We start from the raw sequence: 23,741 nt of genomic DNA, 5'->3' as shown, positions 1-23,741 counted from the left end.
CCCCCCCCCCATCCTGCCAGAGTTACATCTGGAAGTGCAGAGGAAGGATGAGGAGCAGGAACAGGTCGGCAGAGCTGTGCAGGAGGCAGAGAGGGCTCTGCCAGCCTCAGCGTTCAAATCTCTTTCTCTTTTGCAGAATCCCCAAGTCCCCTGATTTCAAATCCTCTCCCCCTTTTACAGCGTCAGTGTGATGGTGTCGGTGGTGCACCTCCACCTGCAGCCCTGCTGGCTGCCCCCCTGGCATTTCTCATTAATAAATGGGGGGTTTATTACGAGTCTAGGTGTTAAAGAAGGAAATGTCTCATTTCTGTGGCTCTGGTTCCAGCTTTAAACACAGCAGAAGCCCTTCAGGCTGTTTCTGTGCAGTGTGTGTTTGCGAGACCATTTAGATTCATTTGCAGCCTTCTGGGAGTTCAGTTTGATGGAAGATGCCAGTAATATGTGTTCTGAGAGACTGAGGTTTGAAGCCTGAAAACGAACCCATGTCTGAGTTACATTTATGCACAGGCAAACTCACCTGCATGGCTCAGCCCAGTAAACACCTTTGCAGAGATAGTTCCCTTTGGCCTTAGAGCACAGGTGAGAAGTGTGAGCCCAGGGAACAGTGGTGAGCAAGGGGGAGGGGAAGGAGAGCAGGTCTGGGTCTCTGTTAGAGATTCTGCCCCATGTTCTTGATGCTTTCAAGAGGAGGAGCTGCTTCCTTCATGCTACAGTGTGTTTGGTTATTCCTGGGCTTGCGTCTGGATTAGGGGTGATGCTGTCTGTGCCAACCTGCAGGTCAGTGCTGAGGGCTGCACCCTGAACACCCTGAATGCTTGGTCATTCTTCACTCACAGATCTGAGAAAGAAGCAAGAGCTTTATTCAGAACAGGAGAGTTCACCTTGGAAGAGAAAACCAAATTAGTGCCAACAAGTCTGACAACCCTCAGGCATTTTGGGGTCTCCCCCTTTTTAAAGCATCCTCCACGGCACCTTTTTAGGTAGCACTTCTCGTTGTCTGAGGTGGGTGGAAGTGACAGAAGTTTTGTTTTCAAGAAATTCGCCCTTACTGTGGTGTGTGATGGCATTTTTCTAGGAGACTGCTCCTGGTCCTCGTGTATTGCTTCATCGGCATGTGTCAAAGGTACTGAAAGATGCAGTTACACTGTTATTGAAGCTGAAGCCAATGGAAACAGTGAGTGGGCAAAAAGACTGAGAAGTTTCCTTTGCAGCTCTTCTGCGTTTGTTCTTCATCAGAATGAGGACAGAAGTGTTGAAATGTGGGTCTCAGTGGAGGAGAGCCTGAGCTGCCTGGGGTTCTGGGCCCCACGCTGCCGCCAGGCCCCGAGCTGGTGCTGGGCTTCACTCAGAGCGTTTGCTGTTGAAACTTTCTGTTAAAACCTCTCAACTCATGTTCCCTCCTGGCCTCAGACCAGGCCTTGCTATTTTCTCTGGCTTGGATGTGGCAATGAGATTTAACATGGGAATTAGAGTGATTTATTTAAGCCAAGCACAAGTGCTGGTTTTTCTCTGGCTTGGCTCACACAGCCTTGCTGCCTTACTCGGGAGCCTTGTTCACTGTGTTAAAGCACTAATAAAATGTCCAATAATAGCCCTGAGGAAAGATGTTTTAAATTGTGCCACCAGTTTAAAAGTGTTGGTTCTGTGTGGCTCCAGGGACTGGAGAGGCTTCGGCGGCTGCTAGTGCTTTAGGTTTCTGTAAAGGTGTTTTTAGAGAGCACGTAGGCAAGCAGGAGGGTGATGTGACAGTGTGTTGTGTTCAGAGCAGAGGGGACTTGGCTCACAAAGGCGGCTGGTTTTCCTGGGAAAAGATGCTTTTGGGAAGAGGGAAGGCTCTGTGCTCAGCCACCAACACCAGTGCACCACAGACAAATGCCTCTTCTTTGAGGGACAAAAGCTCTTTGGTGCTTGATTGGAGAACGAAATGCTTGGGGATGCTGCAGTGCTTGAGTTTCAGAGAGCTAGCAAGGGACTGTTAGAGGTGGGATGGGGGGTTGCAGTTCCAGCAGCACTGCCTGCTTGCAGTGGGTTTTCTTGTGCTCTCCACTACACAACCCCTCTGTGTTATGGGAAGATTCGGAGTGAGACTCAGACTCCACTGAGATCTGGCTGGAAAGCAGCCCTTGTCTGCTGGCAGACAGGACAGCAGCGGTCAGTGAGCTCCTCCTTCCAAATTTCAAATGCTCTGCACCAGCAGAGCTGTTTGGAGGCAGGATCCTGTTGCTGCACAGGCTCTTCAGCTTGTCCTGCTGCTGCAGGAAAGTGCATCATAGCTGTGGCTGAGTAGGAACCCATATGGGACAGCTGGGGATGGAAGTCTGCAGAAATGCCGCATCCTTGAGTGCTGCCCCAGTTTCATGGCTCTGGGCTTGGCTCCGTGGAAAGGTTGCTTTCTGGAGGTGGGTAATGGGACAAGAGCAGCCTTGCATTTTGTCTCCTGAGATGTTCAGTGTGAGGTGCTGGGCTGTAGGGTTAGAGCTGAGCACTGCAGGATTTTCATGGCTTAGTTGTTAACGTGAAATTTTTGTCAGTATTAGAATCATAGAATAGTTTGGGTTGAAGGGACCTTCAAAGCTCCTCTAGTCCAACCCCCTGCACTGAGCAGGGACATCTTCAACCAGATCACGTTGCTCAGAACCACATCCAGCCTGGCTTTGAATGTCCCCAGGGATGGGGCATCCATCACCTCTCTGGGCCACCTGTGCCAGTGTTTCACCACCCTCATTGTAAAGAATTTCCTCCTCACATCGTAGAGAGGCCACAGTCAGAACCTTGTGCCTTGGTCCCAGGCTGGCCAATACAGCAAGAGCAACCAAAGCTTGGGGTACTCTGAAGCAGTCTTGGTGAGCTCTCTGCTTGTCTCCTTCCACTTTTCGTGGCTGTGTAAGGTTCGGGCTGTGTTCACATCCTCCCTTCCTGTTTCCCAGCTGCTTCAAGTTGAGCAGTAGTTACTAGGGGTGAGCTGTGGAAACAATGAGAGGAAGGGAAAGCTGCTCATGCAGCCTGGTGAATTCATGCTCCACTGCCTTGAGATACAAGGTGAAGGAAGGTTGTGTTATCCCTAGTTTTAACTTAGCTTATCTTCACTTGTGGCAAACTGTAGACTTCTCTTGGTCTCAAGACAATGTTGAATGTAAAACTAGTTTTTGAGAGTCAACAGTGCTTTTGTTTCCAGAGGTGGACGTTTCTGTGTGAAACAGGAGGGGGGATTTTGGAAATGGGATGGAAATCCACTACATTTTTTGGAGAAGAATCACATATGAGAGGTGTTTCAGAGTCCCTGAGTGCACAGTGTGTTGTAATGGCAGAGGGGGACCTTGAGGTGAAGAACTGCTGAGACCTTGATGGTCACTGCATGATGGATGTTGATGAGGAGAACCCAGAAAACAGGTCAGGAGTAAAATGGAGTCAGGTAAGGGGAGAGCTAGAAGAAAGGCAGCACAAGTTTCTGGTGATAAAATAGCTGAGAATATACCAGGAGGAAGGAAAGGCAGTTCAGTGAGACAGAGTCAGCAGAGAAGGAAATGTGAGGATGTAGTGAAACAGGAGAGAAAAATGGATGTGCGACATGTGCTGCTTGGAGAATGCTGGATCTATGTGAGTCAGATTCTGAAGTGTGCCAGAGTCTTCCCTGTTTTTCACAAGCACAGTTACTTAAGTACAGTATTTCCAAACTTCCTCATTACAGCAAAACCCATAACAAGAAAACACAATGAGTTAAATAAAGCGTTGAGCACAGCTCCCCCAGATGGAGCTGCCTCCATCGGTTCAGAGGGCTGGTGGCTCTGTGGAGAGGCACAACAGGGTCTCCAGCCTTACAGCTTAAGAGTATAGCTTGTGTGAACCCCTCATGGTCTCTTCTGTGTTTCTCCTCACAGCTTCCTGTAGCCATCTGATGAATTCTGGGGTTTGCTACCTGCGACAGACTTCTTACAGATCATAGCCAAGTCAGGCTTGTGTTTTCCTGTACTTTGGTTATTCCATCCTGGATGGTGCTGCTTTTGCTTATTCATTGATGGAGAACATGCGTTTCCTGTCATACTGTATAGATACAGATTCCTGGTGTCTTGTAGCAGTAGACCTTGCTCTGTGTGTGTGCCAGGCATTTATATGTGAAGTTGTTTATATGCCAAATGGTTGCGTTTGTTCATTCTGCTGTTCTGAAACAAAATGCCACAGTGTAAGTAGTGCTGGTGTATCTCGAGGTGTAGAAGCAAACTGCAGTGTTAATGAGCTGCAGCCACTGTAGTTTGATATTACATCTGTCAACTAATGCACTCAACTCATACTGTTTAAAGAGCAACTGCAAACATTTGCTGCTAGGTTAATGCAGTGGAAGAAATGCACTTTCAACATACTTGATAGAACAGAACTAAACGTGTCTTTTGGCTCGTGAGGGAGCTCTGCACCCAGCTCTTTCCTGACTCTAGCTCATCCATGTCCTCTGGCAACACAGCTCTCCTGCTCTGCTCTCAGCCCTGGCACAGCTCCTGTGCTTCCTCCCCTCCACCTCTGCTCACCCAGCACTGTGCTGCTGCTGAGCCCAATGGCACTCGCTATTCCCCAGGCTCGCTGCAGTTGTGACAGCCACAAAACCCCCAAGCTGAGTTCTTCTGTGGCGCTTCATTCCCCAGCTTCTGAGCAACAGGATTTTTCGTAACCTGCTTCTCCGTGTCTCAGGAAAGGCGGCAGAGACTGGAATTTGACCAGACTGGATATAAAATGAATTCACAATCTTTGCTTTCAGGCTTAAAAAGAACACCGATACAGCCCACAAGAGGCACGAGTTAGTAAACCCCAGTCAAGAGTGCAGCCTCTCCAGTCTTTGTGCAGATTCGTAGAGTCACAGACTGGTTTGGCTTGGAAGGGTCCTGTAGTCCAACCCCCCACAATGAACAGGGACATCTTCAACTAGGTCACGTTGCTCAGAACCACATCCAGCCTGGCTTTGAATGTCCCCAGGGATGGGGCATCCGCCACCTCTCTGGGCAACCTGTGCCAGTGTTTCACCACCCTCATTGTAAAGAATTTCGTCTTCACATCCAGCCTGAATCTCCTCTTGTAGTTTAAAACCATCACCCCTCATTCTGTCACAACATGCCCTGCTAAAAGTCACTGAGATCCACACACGTACTGTCAGGACCTTTGCTTTGTTGCACGAGCTTTCCCGCTGCCATCCTGGCCTTCTTGTGGCAGTGAAGTGAAGCCCATGAAGTGTGCCCGAGTGAAGAGTGCCCAGCCCCAGCCCAGAAGCAGTGACCTGCCCTAGAGCCTTCCTAAATCACAGCCCGAGCCTTCAGGTTCAGTCCTGAGGAGCTGCTGTGACGTGCGCACGTGGGCTGAGGTGACAAGGACCACAGGGCGCTGCCCCGCTACTGTACAAACTGAAGTATGCACATATGCTGCTTCCCTGCATACTCTGTGTAATTCTTCTGAACTGATTTCTCCCAAACAGAGCCTTACACCTGTGGAGCTTGTGGAATCCAGTTCCAGTTTTATAACAATCTCCTGGAGCACATGCAGTCCCATGCAGGTAAGCTGGGCACTTCAGTTCTGTGCTGCTGCCTGATGCTCACCCCTTTGTGTGTCAGTCTCTGTGCTCACCATTTCCAAAGCCCCAGTAACCTCATCTGCAGCAGAAAAGATCCTCAAAGGCTGGAGCACGTAGCAGTGGCTGACAGTGCAAGGCTCAGGGCATGCCATAAACCTCACTTCCTAGGGAGAGAGGAAAAGTGCCATGCTAGCATAGAGCACATTACACTATTCATTCCCTTTATCCAACAAAATCTAGGGCACACTCAGTGCGTAAGCATTTGCAGGTCACTCCTACAGCAGATTAAATCCTTTCTGCAAAAAGGGTAGTTCTTATGGGAGCAAACAAAGCAAAACTGCTCGCAGGGCAGCAGAGCCTTTGCCCACACAAGTCCCTCTCCATGCTTGTGTCTCCTGGAGTTCTGCGAAGGACTGAAATGTGTTCCCAGCAGAAGAATTTGCTGTCTCAGCAGTTGTGTTCATTTCCTTCTCAGCTATCTACAAAAGAAAATTCCAAGGAGCAATTCCTCTGTGTTGTTTCTGAGGCACCTTTTTTGTTTTCTGTCTCAGTATATAAGAGGTGACTTTAAAGTCTCAAAGCCAAAGCTGTTTCAAAGGCAGCATTCAGAATATTCAAAACCATAGGAACAAGGTATTTTTATAGTGGCAGAACTTTGTCGTTTTTTGACTCTTGAATGAAAATGCGTGAGTTAACACAGGTTTACAGATCAATTCACCTTTGACAGGCCTGTGTGCTCCAACAGACAGCTGCTCTGTTGAGATTCGTGTTCAATGCTTGCATCTGCCCTCATGTTACAGGTAAGCTGTGAGCAGAGTGGCACAGGAGGATGAGTGGCTTGAGGATAGGCACGTTTTCCATTCTGTAACAGTAATTCTAATCAAAGTTCTTAATCTTGTTCTGTGATTGATAGTGTCCCTTGAGTTCTTCATCCATACAGTTCCTCGGTTGCAGTTCAGTTCTCATTGGCAAACCTTAGTGCAGGTTTTGTGTGTTGCTCAGCAGCTTTTCTGTCATCTTTGTAATGTAATGAAGAGACATTCAGGGTAATATGAGATGATGCGAGCATAAGCTGGTTGATGTGGAGTAATTGGACTTCATGTTACAGCTAGGAGCAGTGCAGCTCCTCTCAGAGTAGTAGCTGCCATCACTCCATGGTGTTGGGTTCTGCTCTTGCTGTTCCTCTCTGGCAATTCCTGCTTGTGTCCAGGCTGTGTCCTGAGCATCCTGTTCCTTCTTCTGGTCTCTGGTACTGAAATGCAGCATTTTGAAATGCAGCTCCTGATGAGGCTGAGTAGAGGAGCTGCAAAAGAGGGATTGGGCTAGTGTCAAAAGAGGGGATGCACTGCACTAGCAAGATGTGAGCTGTTGAAAACTTTAAACTAGTGCACTCTGCAGTTTCTTCCTTCTCTTGGCCATTGGGCTTGTTCACCTGGGTCACTTTGGACACAGAAGGTGGCTGGAGGGGCAGGTATCTGTGATCTGACTTGTAACATTAGCAGGGATACATTAATGCTTAAATCCTCTCTCCCCAGCTCTGGATTCCTCTTGTTAAACTCCCTTTTCTCATCTCTCCCTGGTTTGTTTGTAATTCGTTATCTTCTGCTTGGCTGCTTCCTCCCAAATGTCTCACTGGGGCAAAGACAAGGAGACACTTATCCATGTCTTGTGTATTCAGCACATTCTCCAGGCGTCCCAGAGGCTGCGGCTGTGGAAGCAGCCATCCCAGTCATGGCATCTCTGTGTGTGATGCCTCCAGTCCTGTACTCCTGCCTCCTCCCTGGGGGGAGCAGCACCCTGTCCTCCAGATCTGTGCACTGGGGGCAAGGAGCATGGTGCTTACGGCTGTGGTTTGAGAACAGAACAAAATGAAGAGGTGTGAAAGCTGCAGCGAGCTCTGGTGGGTTCTGGATATTGTACCTTAGCAGAGCAACAGCAGAGATCACACAGGGTTTGCAGTTAACTCTGCTGGCAGTTTGTTGCCTTTCAGCCTGTCAGGGCATGGGGATTTCCATATCCAAGAAACAGTGTCGTCACACCTCTGAAATCTGGGAGTGCAGAGACCTTGCAGTAGTCAGCAGAACTGGTGGCCCAGGGTCATCCACATACTGGGCACACTGACACAGTAGCGGTTTATACCAGTCCATATGCCTGGCTCAAGGAATGTTTCTTTATGGGTATGCCAGGTTGGATGGGGCTTGGAGCAAGCTGCTCTAGTGGAAGGCATCCCTGCCCGTGGCAGGGGTTAGAACTGGATGAGCGTAGGTCCCTTCCAACCAAACTAGTCTGTGATTCTGTGATTCCATGCAGAGATACAGAAAGCCTGTATGGGTCAAATACTCTTTCAGTTAATGTGTTCAGGCATCCAATTTGGCTTATCATGTCTGGTGCAAAGGGTTCATCTCTTCCAACTAAATGTGATGCATCTACTCAGCCTCTCGGAAGTGTCTGAAGCCAGGGAATGTGCTGTTGGCCTTGAGGAGCAAAAGCAGGGATGTTCTGGCTCTGGAGTCACTCAGAGGGTTGAGCCTGGGGCTAGAAGGTAATAAGGAGAGATTATAGCTCCATAAAGCAGCTACACAGTGAGGAGAAGCAATTAGAATGTAAATTGGATGCTGAAAGGCAGAAATAGAACAGCAGAACACCAGGCAGAGGAATTTGTTCTGTAATTACACTGTACAATATACAGCTTTGACTCCCTTTAGAGTACTTTGTTCAGGTCGAGTGCTACCGTATAATGCCCTTTCTACAATCTAGAGCTACAGAATAGAAGGACGACTAGGCTGAACCTGGATTAAAGGATTGGAGGCATGAAGAGAAATTAAAGAACCATGATCTGTGTAGTTCACAGACTACCTGATAAGGAAGATGAGGCTGAAATACACAAATCTCATTAATGCCATATTGAATGCCAGCAGATATTTGTACGTAATAAATCCCCTATTAATATGAAACAGATAAAGAGGGGAGGAAATAGAGAGGGTTTCTTCCCCCACCCCTTGCTAAGACAAGGGCAGCCTGAACCATGAACAAAGTTAGGAAGCAACATCTAGCATTTTCCTTTGCCTGCCCACGGATGTTTGGAGTTGAGGATACTGATGGTGGTAGCTCAAGAGCAATTAGTCTGGGGAGATGCTGGGGGGAAAGTGATGTGTCATATCTAATCACTGGCAGTCACTGGAGCATCTCCTGCTCTTCAGGTCTCTTCCTCATCTGCAAGGATGGACCTCTTGCTGCAGTCTGAGCGTGGCAATGTTCCCCAGGTACCAGCCATGACCAGTGGGTTCCCTGGGTTCATACAGTCCTCGAAGCAGTCCCAGAGTCACCCCTGGTTTGTCATGTCCTGAATCTCCTGGTGTTCCAGACTGTGGCCAATGCAGTGCCCAGATGGAATAACAGTGCACTCTGTGAGTGTTCATCACAAGGTTTGTGAATGCCCTAGCAGTGAACCTGCAGAGCTGCTCAAATTTGAGAGGACTTGCTTGTAAGGAAGAGAGCACTGGAGTTCATCACATCATTGCTTGTCTCTAGATCCTGGCTGGTCTCCCTTCTCTTCTGGGTCACTGCCACACATGGAGAGCAATTTTATCCTCTCCAGTTTGTTCTGAAGGGCAGCCTAGTGTTGTGCCCAGCACCAGATTGACTTGGGCTGCAGAGCAAAGAACCTGTGTGTGCCTTAACAAGGCATTCCTGTAATTCCTGCTGTGCTGTCAGGAGTGCTGGGAAAGGATTTATTTCATTGAATCCTGGTGTGCTGGTGTGCCTAGGATGTAGTTACTGCTGCCTGAGCTGGTCAGTGTGAACTTCCTGGAGAAGAAGTCATTGATTCCAGGTGAGTTTGGACCATGATGGATCTTGTACTACAAAAGGCATCTATTCTACCTGGGTGAATAATTGAATGAATCACATTGTTAAGCCTGTTTTGCACCACTGAGTAAAAAGAGCCCTAAGGGGCTACTTTGCAGCCTTTGTGTGTCTAACAGAGATGTCCAGAATTAGGCAAGATGACTCCATCTGTGATGAGTAAAGGGCCTGTTTTGTTTTCTTTGTGTTTAATTCCATCCTTCTGTTCAGCCTGGTCATCAGTCTCTCCATCTTTCTCTTTCCTCTTCCACCTCTCTTCATTGTGCACTCTATTGCTGCTTCAGAGTCTACAGAGCAGTTTCATAGTGAAGCATACTAAGAAACTAGAAAGTTTCCTGTAGAGGGTGGAGAGAAGTTCTTGGGGCACAGGGGAGGAAAGGACATGGATACAATACAGGATTTACTGATTCTGCATTTTCTTGAAAGATCCCAGCAGATTGGCAGCCAAAGTGTTTAGCCCTTAGCCCACTTACGTATATAGAATTGGGAGCATCAACCCAGAGACCCTGGAGCAGTTGGTATCTTTGCAGTCATAGGGAGGGACAATCTTTGGTCACACTCCAGAAACCTGGGGGGGTTTCCTTCTTGTTTCCAGTCTAAGGCAGCAGAGAGCAGCCTGAGAGGAGGGTCTCTCTCTACCATGGGAGGAAACCCTGTGTGCAGATTGTAGTAAGATCTGTAGGTACAGAGGAGTTGAGCAGAGCTTGAAAAACAAAGTACTCAGCAGTGAAGAACAGGGAAGCCACCTGCAATGCAGAAAGGGGCAGTGAGGCAGAAGGATAAATGTTTGTTACACCCCCTTTCATTTTGAAAGCAAGCAAATTGCACAGGTCAGGCTGCACAAGGACCATCGATTCCTGGTGTGCAGCTCCAGTTACGGGGAGACATTTTTCCGTGAGTGCTGAGTGCATCAATGCCACTGATGCACAGAATAAGCCCTTGTCATGCAGCCCCATTTTGGGAGTCCAAAGGCTTTGAAAGGTTTCTGACAGTACCGTGCCAGTTCAGTGACAACTGCTTAAAAGCTACAGAGAATGTAGTAGATTGTTGTGACCTTAACTGAAGGGGACCAGAAATAAATGCTATGCAGATGGATACTGTTTCCCCTTCTTTGTGCTTTAAGCCTTATTACCTTGTGCTTCTAACACCTCCCTGTCTCTTGCCCCACAGCTGACAACGAGAACAATATTGCCTCTAGCCAGCCCAGATCACCTCTAGCTGTTGTAGAAGAGAAGTGGAAACCCCAGCTCCAAAGAAATAATGTCAACAACAGTAAGTAGCAGTGTTTGCTCTTCCATCCTGGGCTTTCCTGTCCACTTGGAACAAGTGACTGTCAGGGTGCAGCAGTGGTGGGCATTGCACAAGGCTCTCATCTTGCCTAAGTGCCCTTGATTTCATTCCTAATTCATGTACTCCCCTGCAGAGCAGAGCACCCATTCCCATTGCAGGAGGGCTCATGCGCAAAAAGTTCTATGAGCCGTGGGGAGGTGGTTGGAAAGGTTTGTGGGGAAGATGCATTTGGTAACTCCTGGAAAAAGTTCACTTCTAAGCCAGGGTCAGAATTCCCAGGCCCAACCTGGAGATGAAAGACTAGTCCAGTTGTCATGGTGTGACATAGGCATAATCTGTCAGTCCCTGTGCTAGCAGGCAGCCAGGGTCTGATTTATCCCCAGTTCATCCTCTGAGCTTCCCCACAGAAAAAGGTAAAATACAGTCCTGTAGGAAATCAGTTCCAAAGCACCTGAGCTGAGCAGCCTGGGGGAAGGGTGATACAAAAACGTGGGGCTTTTGTGTTCTGGTATGGCCAAAAATGACATTCACATTGCCCGAAATCAACCACAAATGTGGGGTGTTGGAGTTCAGAGGAGAAAATGGAAAGTGGAGCTCCAGCACTGCTGGAGATGGTGCAGGAAGTTGTATGCTTCACTGAAAGGCTCAGATGACAAAATAGGGAAGATGTCCAGTTTTCCAGCTGGGCTAAGCTGTGACCACCAGCCCTTAGACATGGATAGCAAATGGCAGTCATGATTATAACTTAGGCACTTCCTCAGTGAACACCACAGGGATGGCATTGGTTAAGGCACTGGATCGTGAATAGATAGTGTGTGCTCTGTCTCAGGCCCCACACCAGGGACAGCATGCAGACAAGCCCCTTGCTGCTCCAAGCAAAGAGCAAGGCCTGTCCCTTTGCTGAACAGAAGGGTTCCTCTGTCCAGAAATCCTTGGGGGAAGAAGTCCAGGTTGGAGATGTCTCTACCATCATCCGGGCATGTTCTGCCTCTTTGGGTCTCTGAGAACTGTTTTGTGACTCCCTCCTCTCTCCTGCTGTAGAGGAGCAATGCTCATCTGGTGCTTTCTCTCCCTCCTTGTATTTCACTGCAGCGTCCGCGAGCGGTTCAGTAGGGAACAGCGCGATCCCGGAGAAGGAGCGGCAGAACATTGCCGAGCGGCTCCTGAGGGTGATGTGCACTGACCTGGGGGCTCTGAGCGTGGTGAGCGGGAAGGAATTCATCAAGCTAGCACAGACCCTGGTGGATAGTGGCGCTCGCTATGGTGCCTTTTCCGTCACCGAAATCCTTGGCAATTTCAACACACTGGCTCTGAAGCATTTGCCTCGGATGTACAACCAGGTGAAGGTGAAGGTAACCTGCGCGCTGGGCAGCAACGCATGCCTGGGTATTGGCGTCACTTGTCACTCACAGAGCATCGGCCCCGATTCCTGCTACATCCTCACAGCTTATCAGGTGGAAGGCAACCACATCAAGAGTTACGTCCTGGGAATTAAGGGTGTAGACATTCGAGATAACGGTGATTTTATCCACCACTGGGTCCAGAACGTGCTCTCAGAGTTTGTGATGTCGGAGATCAGGACAGTGTATGTCACAGACTGCAAAGTCAATTCCTCTGCGTTCTCCAAGGCAGGCATGTGCTTGCGCTGTTCAGCCTGTGCCTTGAACTCAGTGGTGCAGAGTGTGCTCAACAAGCGAACACTACAGGCCCGCAATATGCACGAAGTGATCGAGCTCCTGAATGTCTGTGAAGATCTGGCGGGATCCACAGGCCTCTCAAAGGAGACTTTTGGCTCCCTGGAAGAGACCTCCCCCCCACCCTGCTGGAACTCGGTCACCGACTCCCTGCTGCTCGTCCACGAGCGCTACGAGCAGATCTGTGAGTTCTACAGCAGGGCCAAGAAGATGAACCTCATCCAAAACCTGAACAAACACCTGCTCAGCAACCTGGCAGCTATTCTGGCTCCGGTGAAGCAGGCGGTGATAGAGCTGAGCAACGAGAGCCGGCCCACCTTGCAGCTGGTACTGCCCACCTACGTCAAACTGGAGAAACTGTTCACTTCCAAAGCTAACGATGCTGGCGTGGTCAGCAAACTCTGCCACCTCTTCTTGGAGGCGCTGAAGGAGAACTTCAAAGTTCATTCGGCACACAAGGTAGCCATGATCTTAGACCCTCAGCAGAAGCTGCGGCCCGTCCCACCGTACCAGCATGAAGAGATCATTGGCAAGGTCTGTGAGTTGATCAATGAGGTGAAAGAGTCCTGGGCAGAAGAAACAGAATTTGAACCTTCAACCAAGAAGCCTCGGTCAGCAGGGGAAGCCACAGCAGCTCAGGAAGAAGATTGGTTTGGGAAAAATGAAGTCTATGATTATTTGCAAGAACCTCTCTTCCAGGCCACCCCTGACCTGTTTCAGTACTGGTCATGTGTTACTCAAAAGCATACAAAACTAGCCAAGCTAGCCTTTTGGCTCTTAGCAGTGCCTGCTGTTGGTGCCAGAAGTGAATGTGTAAATATGTGTGAGCAGGCTCTCTTAATCAAAAGGAGACGGCTACTCAGTCCAGAAGACATGAACAAACTCATGTTTTTGAAGTCCAACATGCTTTAAGACTTTTAATTAAAACAAAACTTTAAAACACTGTTCCAAACAAAGAAAAAAAGAATTTTAAGTTCTAAACACTGTGGACCTCATTATGAATGCCCCTGGAAACCAAGTGCTTTTTTATATATATATAAAAATATAAATATATATAAAATTAAGTTTGAAAGGAAAGCTGAGCACGTGAGAGAGACAGCCCTCTGCCAGGAACGTGCTCCTTTCCCTAGATAGTGTGTGGACTTGACAGACTTTCTAATGTTTTCAAGTGGGCAGACGAATGGGAGGCTGATGTTCTAAAGTCTTCAGGCAGCTGAGATCTAAAGTGACTTGAAGTTTCTTTCGTTTCTCCTCCACCCCACCTTTCCTCTTGTCCCCTGGGCCATCTTGCCATGGATAATCAGACTACATTGAACAGACCAGTTCTGCACTGGACTTTGCTCCTTTGAATAACTGTACACCTTGAGGGCTTTTGTCTGCAGCCTTCTTGACACACAGTGCATGTTGTCAGGGCAGCTGTGTTTTCTGAACACCAGTGTCTTTAGAAGTCAGGAAGGGAGACTGCAAGGTTTATTTTACTTTAACTTTTTCATACACTTTTTTTCCAAAAAACAAAAGTTACTCTTCTGTCTCCACTCCCAGATTTAACACCTTAGCTAATGATTCTAAGTTTGATTTAAACCTAAGAGAAAGGGTTCATGGCAGAAAATGGCTGTAACTCTTATGTTTCTTGGATTTCTTTTTTTACAGCATGGTTTGTTCTCTGAATTCCCAGTAATGAGCTTCTCTGAATTTTGGACTTCAGGCACTCTCAGACTTGTTCTAGAGTAGCCCATTTGCGATTAAATAATATCCTTATGGGGAAGCACAGCAGTTGTTAAGATGGCAAAACTAGAAAACAGGAAAAGCAAGCAAGTAGTGACAGCACAGCGCCCTGCGGGCCACCAGCAAGCTTGTCAGTGTCTGCCAGCTGCCATTGAGAACCCTTGTACCTAAACCTGTAGTAGAAAAGCTTGTCAACACACGCAACTCAAAACAACCTTCACAAGGCCAAGGACACACCAAGGTGTATGAGTTTTCAGGGGAGCAAAGATCATGTTTTGTCAAACTGGGGTTTGAAGGAGGCTTAGAGAAGTGCATGGGCTCAATGATCCTTCTGAATGTAAGTGCTCCTGATTGAGTGCGAAGAATATCTTCCCATTTAGTTTGGAATGGTTTCCTCTTGTAGCACGAATGTCTTTTTGATACCTACAGTGCATTACACTACTTGTTATGTTGCTGAATCGTTCTGGCTAGGAAGGCCACAGGCCCTTAAAAGTTCACACTTACTGGCTCACCCCAAATGCAATTAGAGATCATCATAACACAAAAACATCTCAGTCACTCTGCTGGTCATGAGGCCAGCACTCTGCTGTGTCCAGTGCCTGTAGGCACAGTCCGTGGGTGGCTGGATGGGGTCTCTGCTGTGAGGTTTGCTGCCTCTCAGACAATTCCTAAATTCTGGTGCCAAACAGTTAATTTTTCATCCCTGGGACTTGTATCCCGGAGGCAAATTGAAGCAAATTCTTACTTTTGAAGTAGTCTCTCCAATTCCAGTAGTGTCCCCTGGGGCTGTGGTCACAGTGGCCACAGAGCAGCATTGGGCTCGCTGCAGGCTGGAGCCCTTCAGCAGCACAGGGGGTTTCTGGTTGCTGACAACACAGTGTTGAGACTGGGGTCCCCATTGAAGTGCTGCTGTTGGATGGTTGTTAAACCAGATCCCACCTGCCAAAACCAGGACAGAATAGAAGGTGCAAGTCCCAAGACATGAGAAATGTCAAACGCAGTCTCTCAGGCTTTGTGTGCAGATGCCTTGAACCTGACAGGCACTGACTGATTCACTGCTATGGGGCTCAGGCAGGGGAACAGGTTGCATGCTGGAGACCATCCCTAGGTCAGGGTCACTGAGGATGGCTCTTTGCACCCAGCTCTTACCCTTTTCAGCCTAGAAATGGGACCTGCTGTTGACTTGAGTCTAGCCTTTGGGTTGACCTCTCAGCACTGTTACTGGCATCAGGGCAAAACTTGGTGTCTCCTAAGTGTAAGTCTTAGAAGAGAGTCTGAGCCCCGCTGGCAGCTGCAGTGCTGGAGGGCGAGCTGCCAAGGCCGAGGCACTTGGACATCTTATTTCTCTGGCAGTGGCTTTTGCCGATGGAGGTGTTCTCTTCTTGCTGGTTTTATTTCCTCCCATACAAATCCTGCCTGCCCAGTACCAGCTGGACCTGTGATAACACATCTGTTTGCATTGGCAGTGCAGGAGAAACCTATAGCAAACAATAAGTAAGTCTCAAACTGCAAACAAAAAACACTAAGTGAGATGCATGCCCATTACAAAGCATTTGTGCTGTGCTGCTGGTCCCACTGGAGAGCACAAGGTATCCTGCAGCAGGGAAGCTTGGCTGGAGGATGAATCCAAAGCAAGATGGGGCTACAAAGTGTGTGCCATGCGGCTCAGCTGTGGGCAGAAATGGGGACAGGATGTGTAGTTCTTTCTCCTAGTAGCACTTCCATCTTTGTGCTTGGTTCACCTGAGAACCACTCACAGGCTCTTTGATGCTCAGGTGAATGTGCAAACCCCTTGTGTTCCTTTGCAATGAAAGCTCCAAACCCCAACACTCCTTTGTTAAGGGACAGGCTGGTAACTTCTGTGGGATTTGTCAGCTCAGGCTTGTTGTGTTGTCTCTCTGCAAGGCATTAAGGGTGGGAGAGTGGACAAAGCAGAGTTAGCCCAGTTTTAGAACCCTGGAATTGAGGAGGTGGTAAAACTGCAGCCGTTTGTGTGAGCATTTGGTGCCAGGCTGAGCCCAGAGTGAGCCAGGGTGTGCACACAGGAACACCGCAGCCACCCTCAGCTCCCAGCCCATCTCCCTTCCCCTTCCTACAGTGTGGTTTGGGTGTCAAATCTGGAGTTCCCTTGCTGTGACAACCAAAGAGAGGGACTGAGTGGCCCTCTCCCCCATCCTAGTAACTGCTCCCTCTCAGGCAGCTTTGGTTATAGTTGCACTAATGATGGCTCTTGAGCAAACACACAGCAGTGCCTGGTAGATGAGGTTCTTCCAAAGACTTAAAACCTCATCTTAGCAGCTGAAAATACAAGATAAAACCTAAAGCCCTAAAGTGGAGCAATCTGGAAAGGTGGTGAGGAGCTTGCCCCTTCTCCAGGGACCTGGTGGAAGAAGCTGCAGATTGTAATGAGTCTTAAACACGGTTACAGGGTGTGGAGCTCAGAGGAGCTGTTCATGCTGTGTCTGCTCACAGGCTTTGTTCAACGTACTTCATTAAAAGGGGAGAAGCACATCTGGAGCACATCTCTTTATCCTAGATGCCAAGCTTTTGCTCCTATTTCTCTTTTCTGCTCTTTGGTTTTGCATTCTAGGGAGCATAGATACTTCACCCAGGTTTGAATTTTGGAAGCTCTTAAACTTTCCAGGTTACTGCAACCCAAACTGTTCTATTGTTTGATTCTGTGCTGGCTCGGTGGTACGGAGCAACACTTCTGCCTTAGGAGCATTGCCTTTCCTGGGGTGGGAGATGGAGAGGAGAGGGTCTCTTTGTTCAGCAGGGGTGTCATGAGCTCTCTTTGAGTTGGAAGGAGAAGTCCTCAGAATTGGGATCATCGTCTGGTGGGTCATGCTGGCAGTTTGCCTTCTCCTTGTTTCCTTTACTCATACTTGGGGAATGTGTTGGGGTACAAATGGTGCATGTGTTCTCCAGGCATTCATTTATTTCTGCTGCTTACTCTGTGCCTGACCTTACAGACTTCTCTTTCTGAACTTGACAGTTTGCTTTGGGAGGGGTTATGATCTACACATGGGGAGAAGATGAACTGTAAAGAATGAAGGGCTTTCCAGGCCTGTCTGAAGGTCCTTGTGGATCCTTAAGAAAGTGGGATACAACGGCAGAGCTCTTCAAAACAGAAGCTGTTTCTGTGTGAGTGCAGCAGCCAGGGAGGCAGTGGAGAACATGGAGCCCAGATTAGTCTCCCGTGTCTGTCTCTATTCCCCATGTCTCCAGCAGTTGTGTTCTGGCTGGCACGATGGGCTTGGTGTCTTGGCTTGGGTTGGTTTCAGATGGAAGCGAACTTCCCTTTTGTCAAAGCTCTGCTCTAAGGAAGCTTATGTGGTTGTATCTGAGCTAGTGCAATCTGGAAAACTTCCTGTGAAAGCCGACTGTGGGCTCAGGTTTTGTCTTAATTCAGTTGTTAGTTGCTGGTTAAAGCAGTTTAACTTGGTTTAAGCATCCTCAAGAGCCGCCTGCACTGGTTGAACTGCGCTTGCTGGGTGTTCTCCCCTGCTGAGCCGAGAATACGTCCAGAAGCAGCTCAGGGAGTCGGGACCCTTATGTGAATTTTGCAACTGAAGTTGTGTCGGATACTTGCACAGCTCGGGAGCAGCTGGGAATAGAGGGGAGGCACTTCTGGAAGTGGCTTGAGCTCTGAGCTGTGGTGTCTGAGTTAACACTGTTCACGGAGATGTCTCAGGGTGGTTGGTTTGTTTTTCTCCAACTGCTTGCAATAACATGCATGGTTTAACAGGAGAGGAAATTACCACATATGCTTGTACTGGGGGATGAGTCCTCTGAGCTATACCCAGTCTGAGGAACCATCTCCACCTTCTGTACTCCCTATAGACAAGCCAGGACGTGGTTTTACACAGGAGCAGGGTGACTGAGACCCTGTGCTGCTGCCTGCATCCAGACAGCTCCGAGCTGCTGATAAGTCACAAGACAGTAAAAGAGTGGCCAAAAAGTTATTCAGAGGCTGGGAGGAAAGACTCTGATCAATAACTGCGTCTCTCTGGCTAAAGGAGGTGGAGAGGAGCTCCTGGGAGCATCCAGAGGGAGCACACACAGGAAGGGACAAGTTGTTCCCTATGGAATAACTGGGAGTAACGGGATGAAAATAAACAAAATGACACTAAAAGCAGGTTCTGGGAAACCTTTTCAGGCAGGAGAAATCTGCTTTATCTGGGAGGAGTCTGGCTCTTGAGCCCTGTCATTTAAAACAAGGCTGTACAGCTCCCTAGAGCACGCTCCGGAAGGCATAAGGCTGCCTTTGGCCTTGCCAAGAGAAAAGAGACTGGATGTAGAGGTGGGAAATGCTGGTTCTGCATGATAGTTCCAGGAGGGTTCACAGAGCATCTCCCTCCCCGTCCTCCCACCCTTCCCAGCACTCCCAGGTTTCCAGGTTAACCAGGTTTCATAAAGGAGGGAGGGAGCTGACCACAGGGACAGAGGGGAAAACACCAGTTGAGTTATCGTCAGCCCTTACAGTGGAGGAATCAGGGTGTGGGGAGAGCACTCACCATTTTGCTGCTGCTGCTGCTGTGCATTTTCTGTGCTACACCGTGATCTTAAATTTATGGGATCCATTGGGAATGCCCAGAAACATCGTCTGAGTCACAGTGTTGGGGGGGGTATTTCTGAAGATGTGGCTCTTTAGCAATAAGAATTCCCTTTTCACAGTGCATGGGAGCTGTCCCTGTGCCACTGGTTATCCTCTTCCTGGCGCTCTGGGAATGTCACTCCGGAAAACAATAAGATCCAGAGAGGTGAAGGCAAGGACAGCTCCACATTGGAAGAGCTGTGGGATCGTTTGCTTATGCTAGGCCAGAAATGGTGAACCAATGAGTGTATTGCCCTGAAATCTAATTTTATATGTTTAATGTTTGGGGGAGTTCTGTTTAATTTTGGTTCCTGTTTAGCTGGTTAGTTGGGGTTTATACTACTCCTGTTAGAGTCCTTGGGTTTGTAACTTGACGGGAGGGTTTTGCTCATGTTGGACAACGGTGCCTCCAGTGGAGCCTTCAGGGTTTCATGATCTGTAGGCAGCTGATGTTGAGTTCCGAATAGCTTCTGGAGTCATGGAAATGGCTCACTGATGCACAACATCAAGCACTGACTGAAAGGATTTTCTTCCTTCCCATTGTTGTTCCCCTTGCTGACCCCATCACTGGCAGTGGTCAGCACCTCTTGGTACCAGTGAGCAGTGCAGCCTTAGCGGTAGGAGTATTTCACAGTGGAGTCGATGGGTACAGAAATGTCAACCCTTTGCTTTCTGCAACCAAAGTTCCTTACAAAGACACTTCCAGCCTCATCAGCCTTGAACGTTCTCGGTGTTCTGGCGGTTCTTGCGTTGCTCTCTGCAGTGTCTGTGGGTAGGATGGGTTGGATTTTCCAGTGGGCTAGGGGGTGGGAGATGGGATCATTTCCTTGCTATCAATGGAGAAGGACCTTTCCACTCGAAGAAGGAAGGAGCAACAGTTTTAGGAGCTGTGTTCCTCCATCCCTTTAAACTTATTGGGGCTTTAATGTTATTTTGTATAAATTAATTAAAAGGGAAACCAGTAGTGGACGAACTGAACCATTTGGGACAGGTGACGAGCAGGGATGCACATCATCCAGACCACGGCTCCGGGTCCACGCCGTAGCTAGGAAGTGTCCTGCCAACAACCCCACCCACCAGGAAACCCCTGAAGCTGCTCCTGGGGCGCGTGTTCCCTTCTCCCCCCTCCTGTCGGGAGCCGAGTTCTTGGTGTTCCACCGAGCAGCCGCGGAACGTTCCGTTGTCCCGTCCCTCCTCCCGCAGTGACTCGTGTGTCCCCTTCCCCTGTGTAGCTGCAGATGTTCAAGGCAATACCCCGGGCGCAGGCGCGCGCCTCCGCGTGCGAGCGTGAGCCCCTCCTGTCAGCATCGTGAAAAAAGACAAAAAAAAGAAATAGACAAAAAAATATACAAAAAAAAATATCTTTTTTAGGCCAGAGTTTTCTACAGGTATTAATGAATATTTTTCTTAATCCTTATAAGTTTTATGTGTTTAATATTTCTTAATACCGGTAGCATTAATTTATACTTTTGTAGCAACACAATATTTTTATAAACCGCCACCGCTGGCTTTGTCTTCATAAAGGGGAAACGCGGGGCCCTGCCCGCGCGGTACCATGTACTGTATTTAAAAGGTTATCTAATGTCACACTTGCTGTGTTAATAAACAAAACAAAACCTGTTTGAAGTCTCATGTATTGTTGGTGTGGATCAAATGACTCAATAGAGAGCAATATTGCACGGGGTTGAGTTGCTGATTTCATTGTGAGATACGAACGCTTGAGGCCAACTCAAGTTCTGGGGTTGTTTTTTTTTTTCTTTATAGGATTTTGTTTCGTTTCTGTTTCGTTTCGTTTTGGTTTGTGGTTTGTTTTTTTTTACAGCTCAATAAATTCAGTGCTGTTTGAAACTTAGACTGACGTCAAATGAAAAGGATTCTTAAAGGAAAAAACGAAATCAAGGTGTTTAAATGTTGCTGTTTTTACAAGTCTGTTGCTGTCTGAATGGAAATATTCCACAAGAGAGGAGGAATAGTTCCACTTAGGTTCCAACCGGGCCGAGCGTTCCAGGCCAGAGCTCGGTCCTTTGGAGATCTCTTAGAGACATGTTTCTGCAACATTCTTTTCAGAGTTGATGCCAAGGCAGAAGACAAACTGTAACTGTAAGAAAGCATCCGTTGCTTGAGGATTTTCATGTCAGTGTTGTATTTATGGTTTTACAATAAAACAACCTTTAGGAAAAAAAAGAAAGAAGTCTCTGGGGTTTTCTATTTATCAAGCCCATGAACGGGGCATCACCCAGTGCCGAGGGTCTTGTGAAGAGGGAGAACATCACTTGCAGTGACCTGAATCTCTGGTGGAGCTCATCAGCTGTAGAACTCTATGGTGGGCTTCTCCCCACTTCCCTCATGCTTCCTGAGCCCCTGGGAGCATTTACCAGAGCATCTCCTGTCTCACACTTGGGTGCCCATGCAGTGACCCTGCGCCTCTCACCAGTGACACATTGCTGTGTAGCAGACATGGACATGGGGCACTTGGCCTGCTGAAGCGGGGTTTGGTGTGTTGCACCCACACCAGCAGGACAGGTTCAGCTCCGCTGCTCTCACACTGCTATAGCTGTGCAAGCTGGTGCTGGTCAGGCTGGACTCACACGTCCACCCTTCTGCCCAGCACGGTCAGGTCCACCCACGACCTTGCTTTCACCCAGGAGAGGCATTTGGGCACTGAGCAGGAGCCAGGGCTCAGTCCCCTTGGCACCTGTTCATGATGCCACAACACCAAGGGGCTGAGACAGCTTCACCCAGAGGCTGCGTCAGCCTTCACCTGCACCAGTGCCTGCCAGGGTCACAGAGTGCTGGTGAGTGGGACACGGGCAGTTCCACACACAGGAACACGGCTTTGCTGATGTTATCTGGAGCTCCAAGACCCCCAGACCAGAAATGACCAGGGAATTGTCCCAACTGGAGCAAGAACATGGGGCGGACCAGGCCCACCGCTGGACAATCCAAGGTACGTTGTTGTCTGTCACCTTTCTTTGGTCTGTTGTGGTATCCTTTTGAGGTTTTCTAACCTTGCACCATAACCTGCCCCAAAGAGAACAAGAAAAAACCCCAAACCTTTGCTTGAGAATCAGGTAATTTGCAGTAAAGCTCTTAGCTGGGGAAACAAAACCCAAAGACATAGAATGACGTTGCGTCTGGCAACTGGATAATTGCTCTGGGCTAGTGGTCAAGTGTGAAGATAAACCAGACTAATAAATACACCTCTCAGGATGTAACAGAACGGCTGTAGCTTTGCAGTAGATTTGATGGAAAAGTGATTTCAGCAAGCAGTAAGATCCAATGCTCTCACATCCCAGGTGGGAGTTAGGATTTGGTTGAAGGTCTGAATACTTGAAGTGGATAATACATGGCCAAAAGGCGTAGAGGATAAAGGACAGTGCTCCTGGGCATGCCACTGTCTCTAAATTGTCCTTTTTGCTAGATCCATTTTAAGGGATAAATGAGATTGCAAATGAAACAAGAGGCTTAAGTTAATCCTGTCTTTTTTCCTGGTTCACCAACTTCTGTCTTATGAGGACACAACCACTTGAACCTTAGTAAATAAAGGAAATAGTAGCTCAGGGCTCAGGCTCTGCTGGAGGTATCCCAGAGGTGCCTCTAAAATCAGGACTGATGAATTTAAAAGCAAATTTAACCATCTCTGATCTTCAGCAATTTGCCTGCCTTGGTGTTCCATTGATCCTAAGATCCTGTCTGTGGGAACACAGTGAGGAGCAGGGAGCATCAGCCTCCTATCTCTGTACTTGTGTGTGTGGTGTCCATGCGCCCCTTGAAGGTGCGGGTGAACAGAACATGCTGGCCCACACCATGGCACGCAACATCCCTGTCCTGCTAGCTGCAACTTGTGCCTCTTGCTCCTTCTCCATCACCCGCCTCCGCAAGGTGATGCTCTGCTGCTCCTTAAGGAGCGGGGCTCTGGGAGACAAGGGGAGTCCCACTGCCCCCAGGGGGGTGAACAGCGCAGGCCCAGAGCTCAACAAGAGTCCAGGTCCTGGGGATGAGGCAGGGCTGAGGCCAATGTGCAGCTCAGGGCTGGGATCTGGTGAGGGTGGCCCAGGTCAGACACAGCCCAGCAGTCGCTGGTCAGGTCCATGGTGATGGGACGGGATGGAAGTGGAGCTGGGCAGTCTGTGGTCAGAGCTCACATATGCTCACGGGCACATCTGCAGCTGAGCTGGAGACTTCCTCCAGCTCTGGACAGGGACTGAAGGTCCAGAGCTGAGCAGAAAAGGGGCTCTGGGGGCACAGGCTGGGAGTAGATGAACCCCCGGTGAGGCTGGTCAGGGCCACTAAGATGTATTAATGCCCTTGAGCCCCTGAGAGGCTCAGGCTGAGCTGGACAATGCTCCTTGTCCAAGCTCCTGCCTTCTCCTCCAGTTCCTTGCTGGAGATGCCCTGTGGCCCCTCAGGCAGAATCACTTCTCCCAGGCAAGGACACCCCCAAAACAGTGCAGAACAACCCGAGAACGGGAAAGCAGCTCCTGAAAGAATTTAATGGTGAGCCAGCGACAGTGCGATAGCGAGGTGTGAACGGGGAGGGCCCCGCTTGCAGTAGGTGACCAGGGTGGGCGATGGGCTCTGCACTGGCACAGGGCTGGGGGGCACATTCCTGCTCCCGGTCCTGGTCAATGGCGAAGAAGGGAGCTCAAGGCTCAGCAGAGCGCAGAACTGGCGCTGGTGGGCACCCAGTGTGAGGGCAGCAGCTCCCGGCCACCTTGGAGACCTCCTGGGTTGGAGCATTTGCTCTTGGTGGCTCTTGGCAGAGTCACTGCAGGGTCCTGCACCCCGTAGAACACAGACCCTGCCTATAGGGATTGCAGGATTTAGCCCTTTAATACAGAGTGTGCAGGAGAATCTAGACCAGGTTTTGTCAGACTTGCAGCCAGTGTCCATGTGTTAGTTCCACTTCTGAGCAGTGACAGTGACAGTCTTACCATGAGAGTTCTACAGCCAACCATGTTCCCAGGGTATTGCTGGGATTCAGGGGCTACCAGAGCAGGATCTTATTCTCATCCTTGAC

The 23,741-nt window shown here is 48.9% G+C and overlaps 1 protein-coding gene across 6 annotated transcripts in view; it reads left to right on the top strand.

Moving 5' to 3' along the window:
- ZNF618 (zinc finger protein 618) overlaps positions 1 to 13,342 on the top strand; it is a 148,237-nt gene extending 134,895 nt beyond the window's left edge. For 5 of the 6 annotated variants that reach the window (XM_057419322.1, XM_057419320.1, XM_057419319.1 and 2 more), the window contains 3 exons: positions 5,456 to 5,533; positions 10,586 to 10,687; positions 11,798 to 13,342. In XM_057419322.1, coding sequence (XP_057275305.1) covers positions 5,456 to 5,533; positions 10,586 to 10,687; positions 11,798 to 13,311 — 1,694 coding nt within the window. In that variant the 3' untranslated portion in view covers positions 13,312 to 13,342. The remainder of the gene's footprint in view (positions 1 to 5,455; positions 5,534 to 10,585; positions 10,688 to 11,797) is intronic. The other variant, XM_057419316.1, reaches the window with a different exon arrangement.
- Positions 13,343 to 23,741: the final 10,399 nt, after the last annotated feature.

This window comes from Pezoporus wallicus, unplaced genomic scaffold (assembly GCF_028554395.1).
Source record: "Pezoporus wallicus isolate ANWC-B61680 ecotype Strahan unplaced genomic scaffold, APGP_CSIRO_Pwel_v1 contig_10790, whole genome shotgun sequence".
In the NCBI taxonomy this organism is placed as follows: domain Eukaryota; kingdom Metazoa; phylum Chordata; class Aves; order Psittaciformes; family Psittacidae; genus Pezoporus; species Pezoporus wallicus.
Note: the sequence above shows the minus strand (reverse complement) of the source record. Positions and strands in the feature narration are given on the sequence as shown.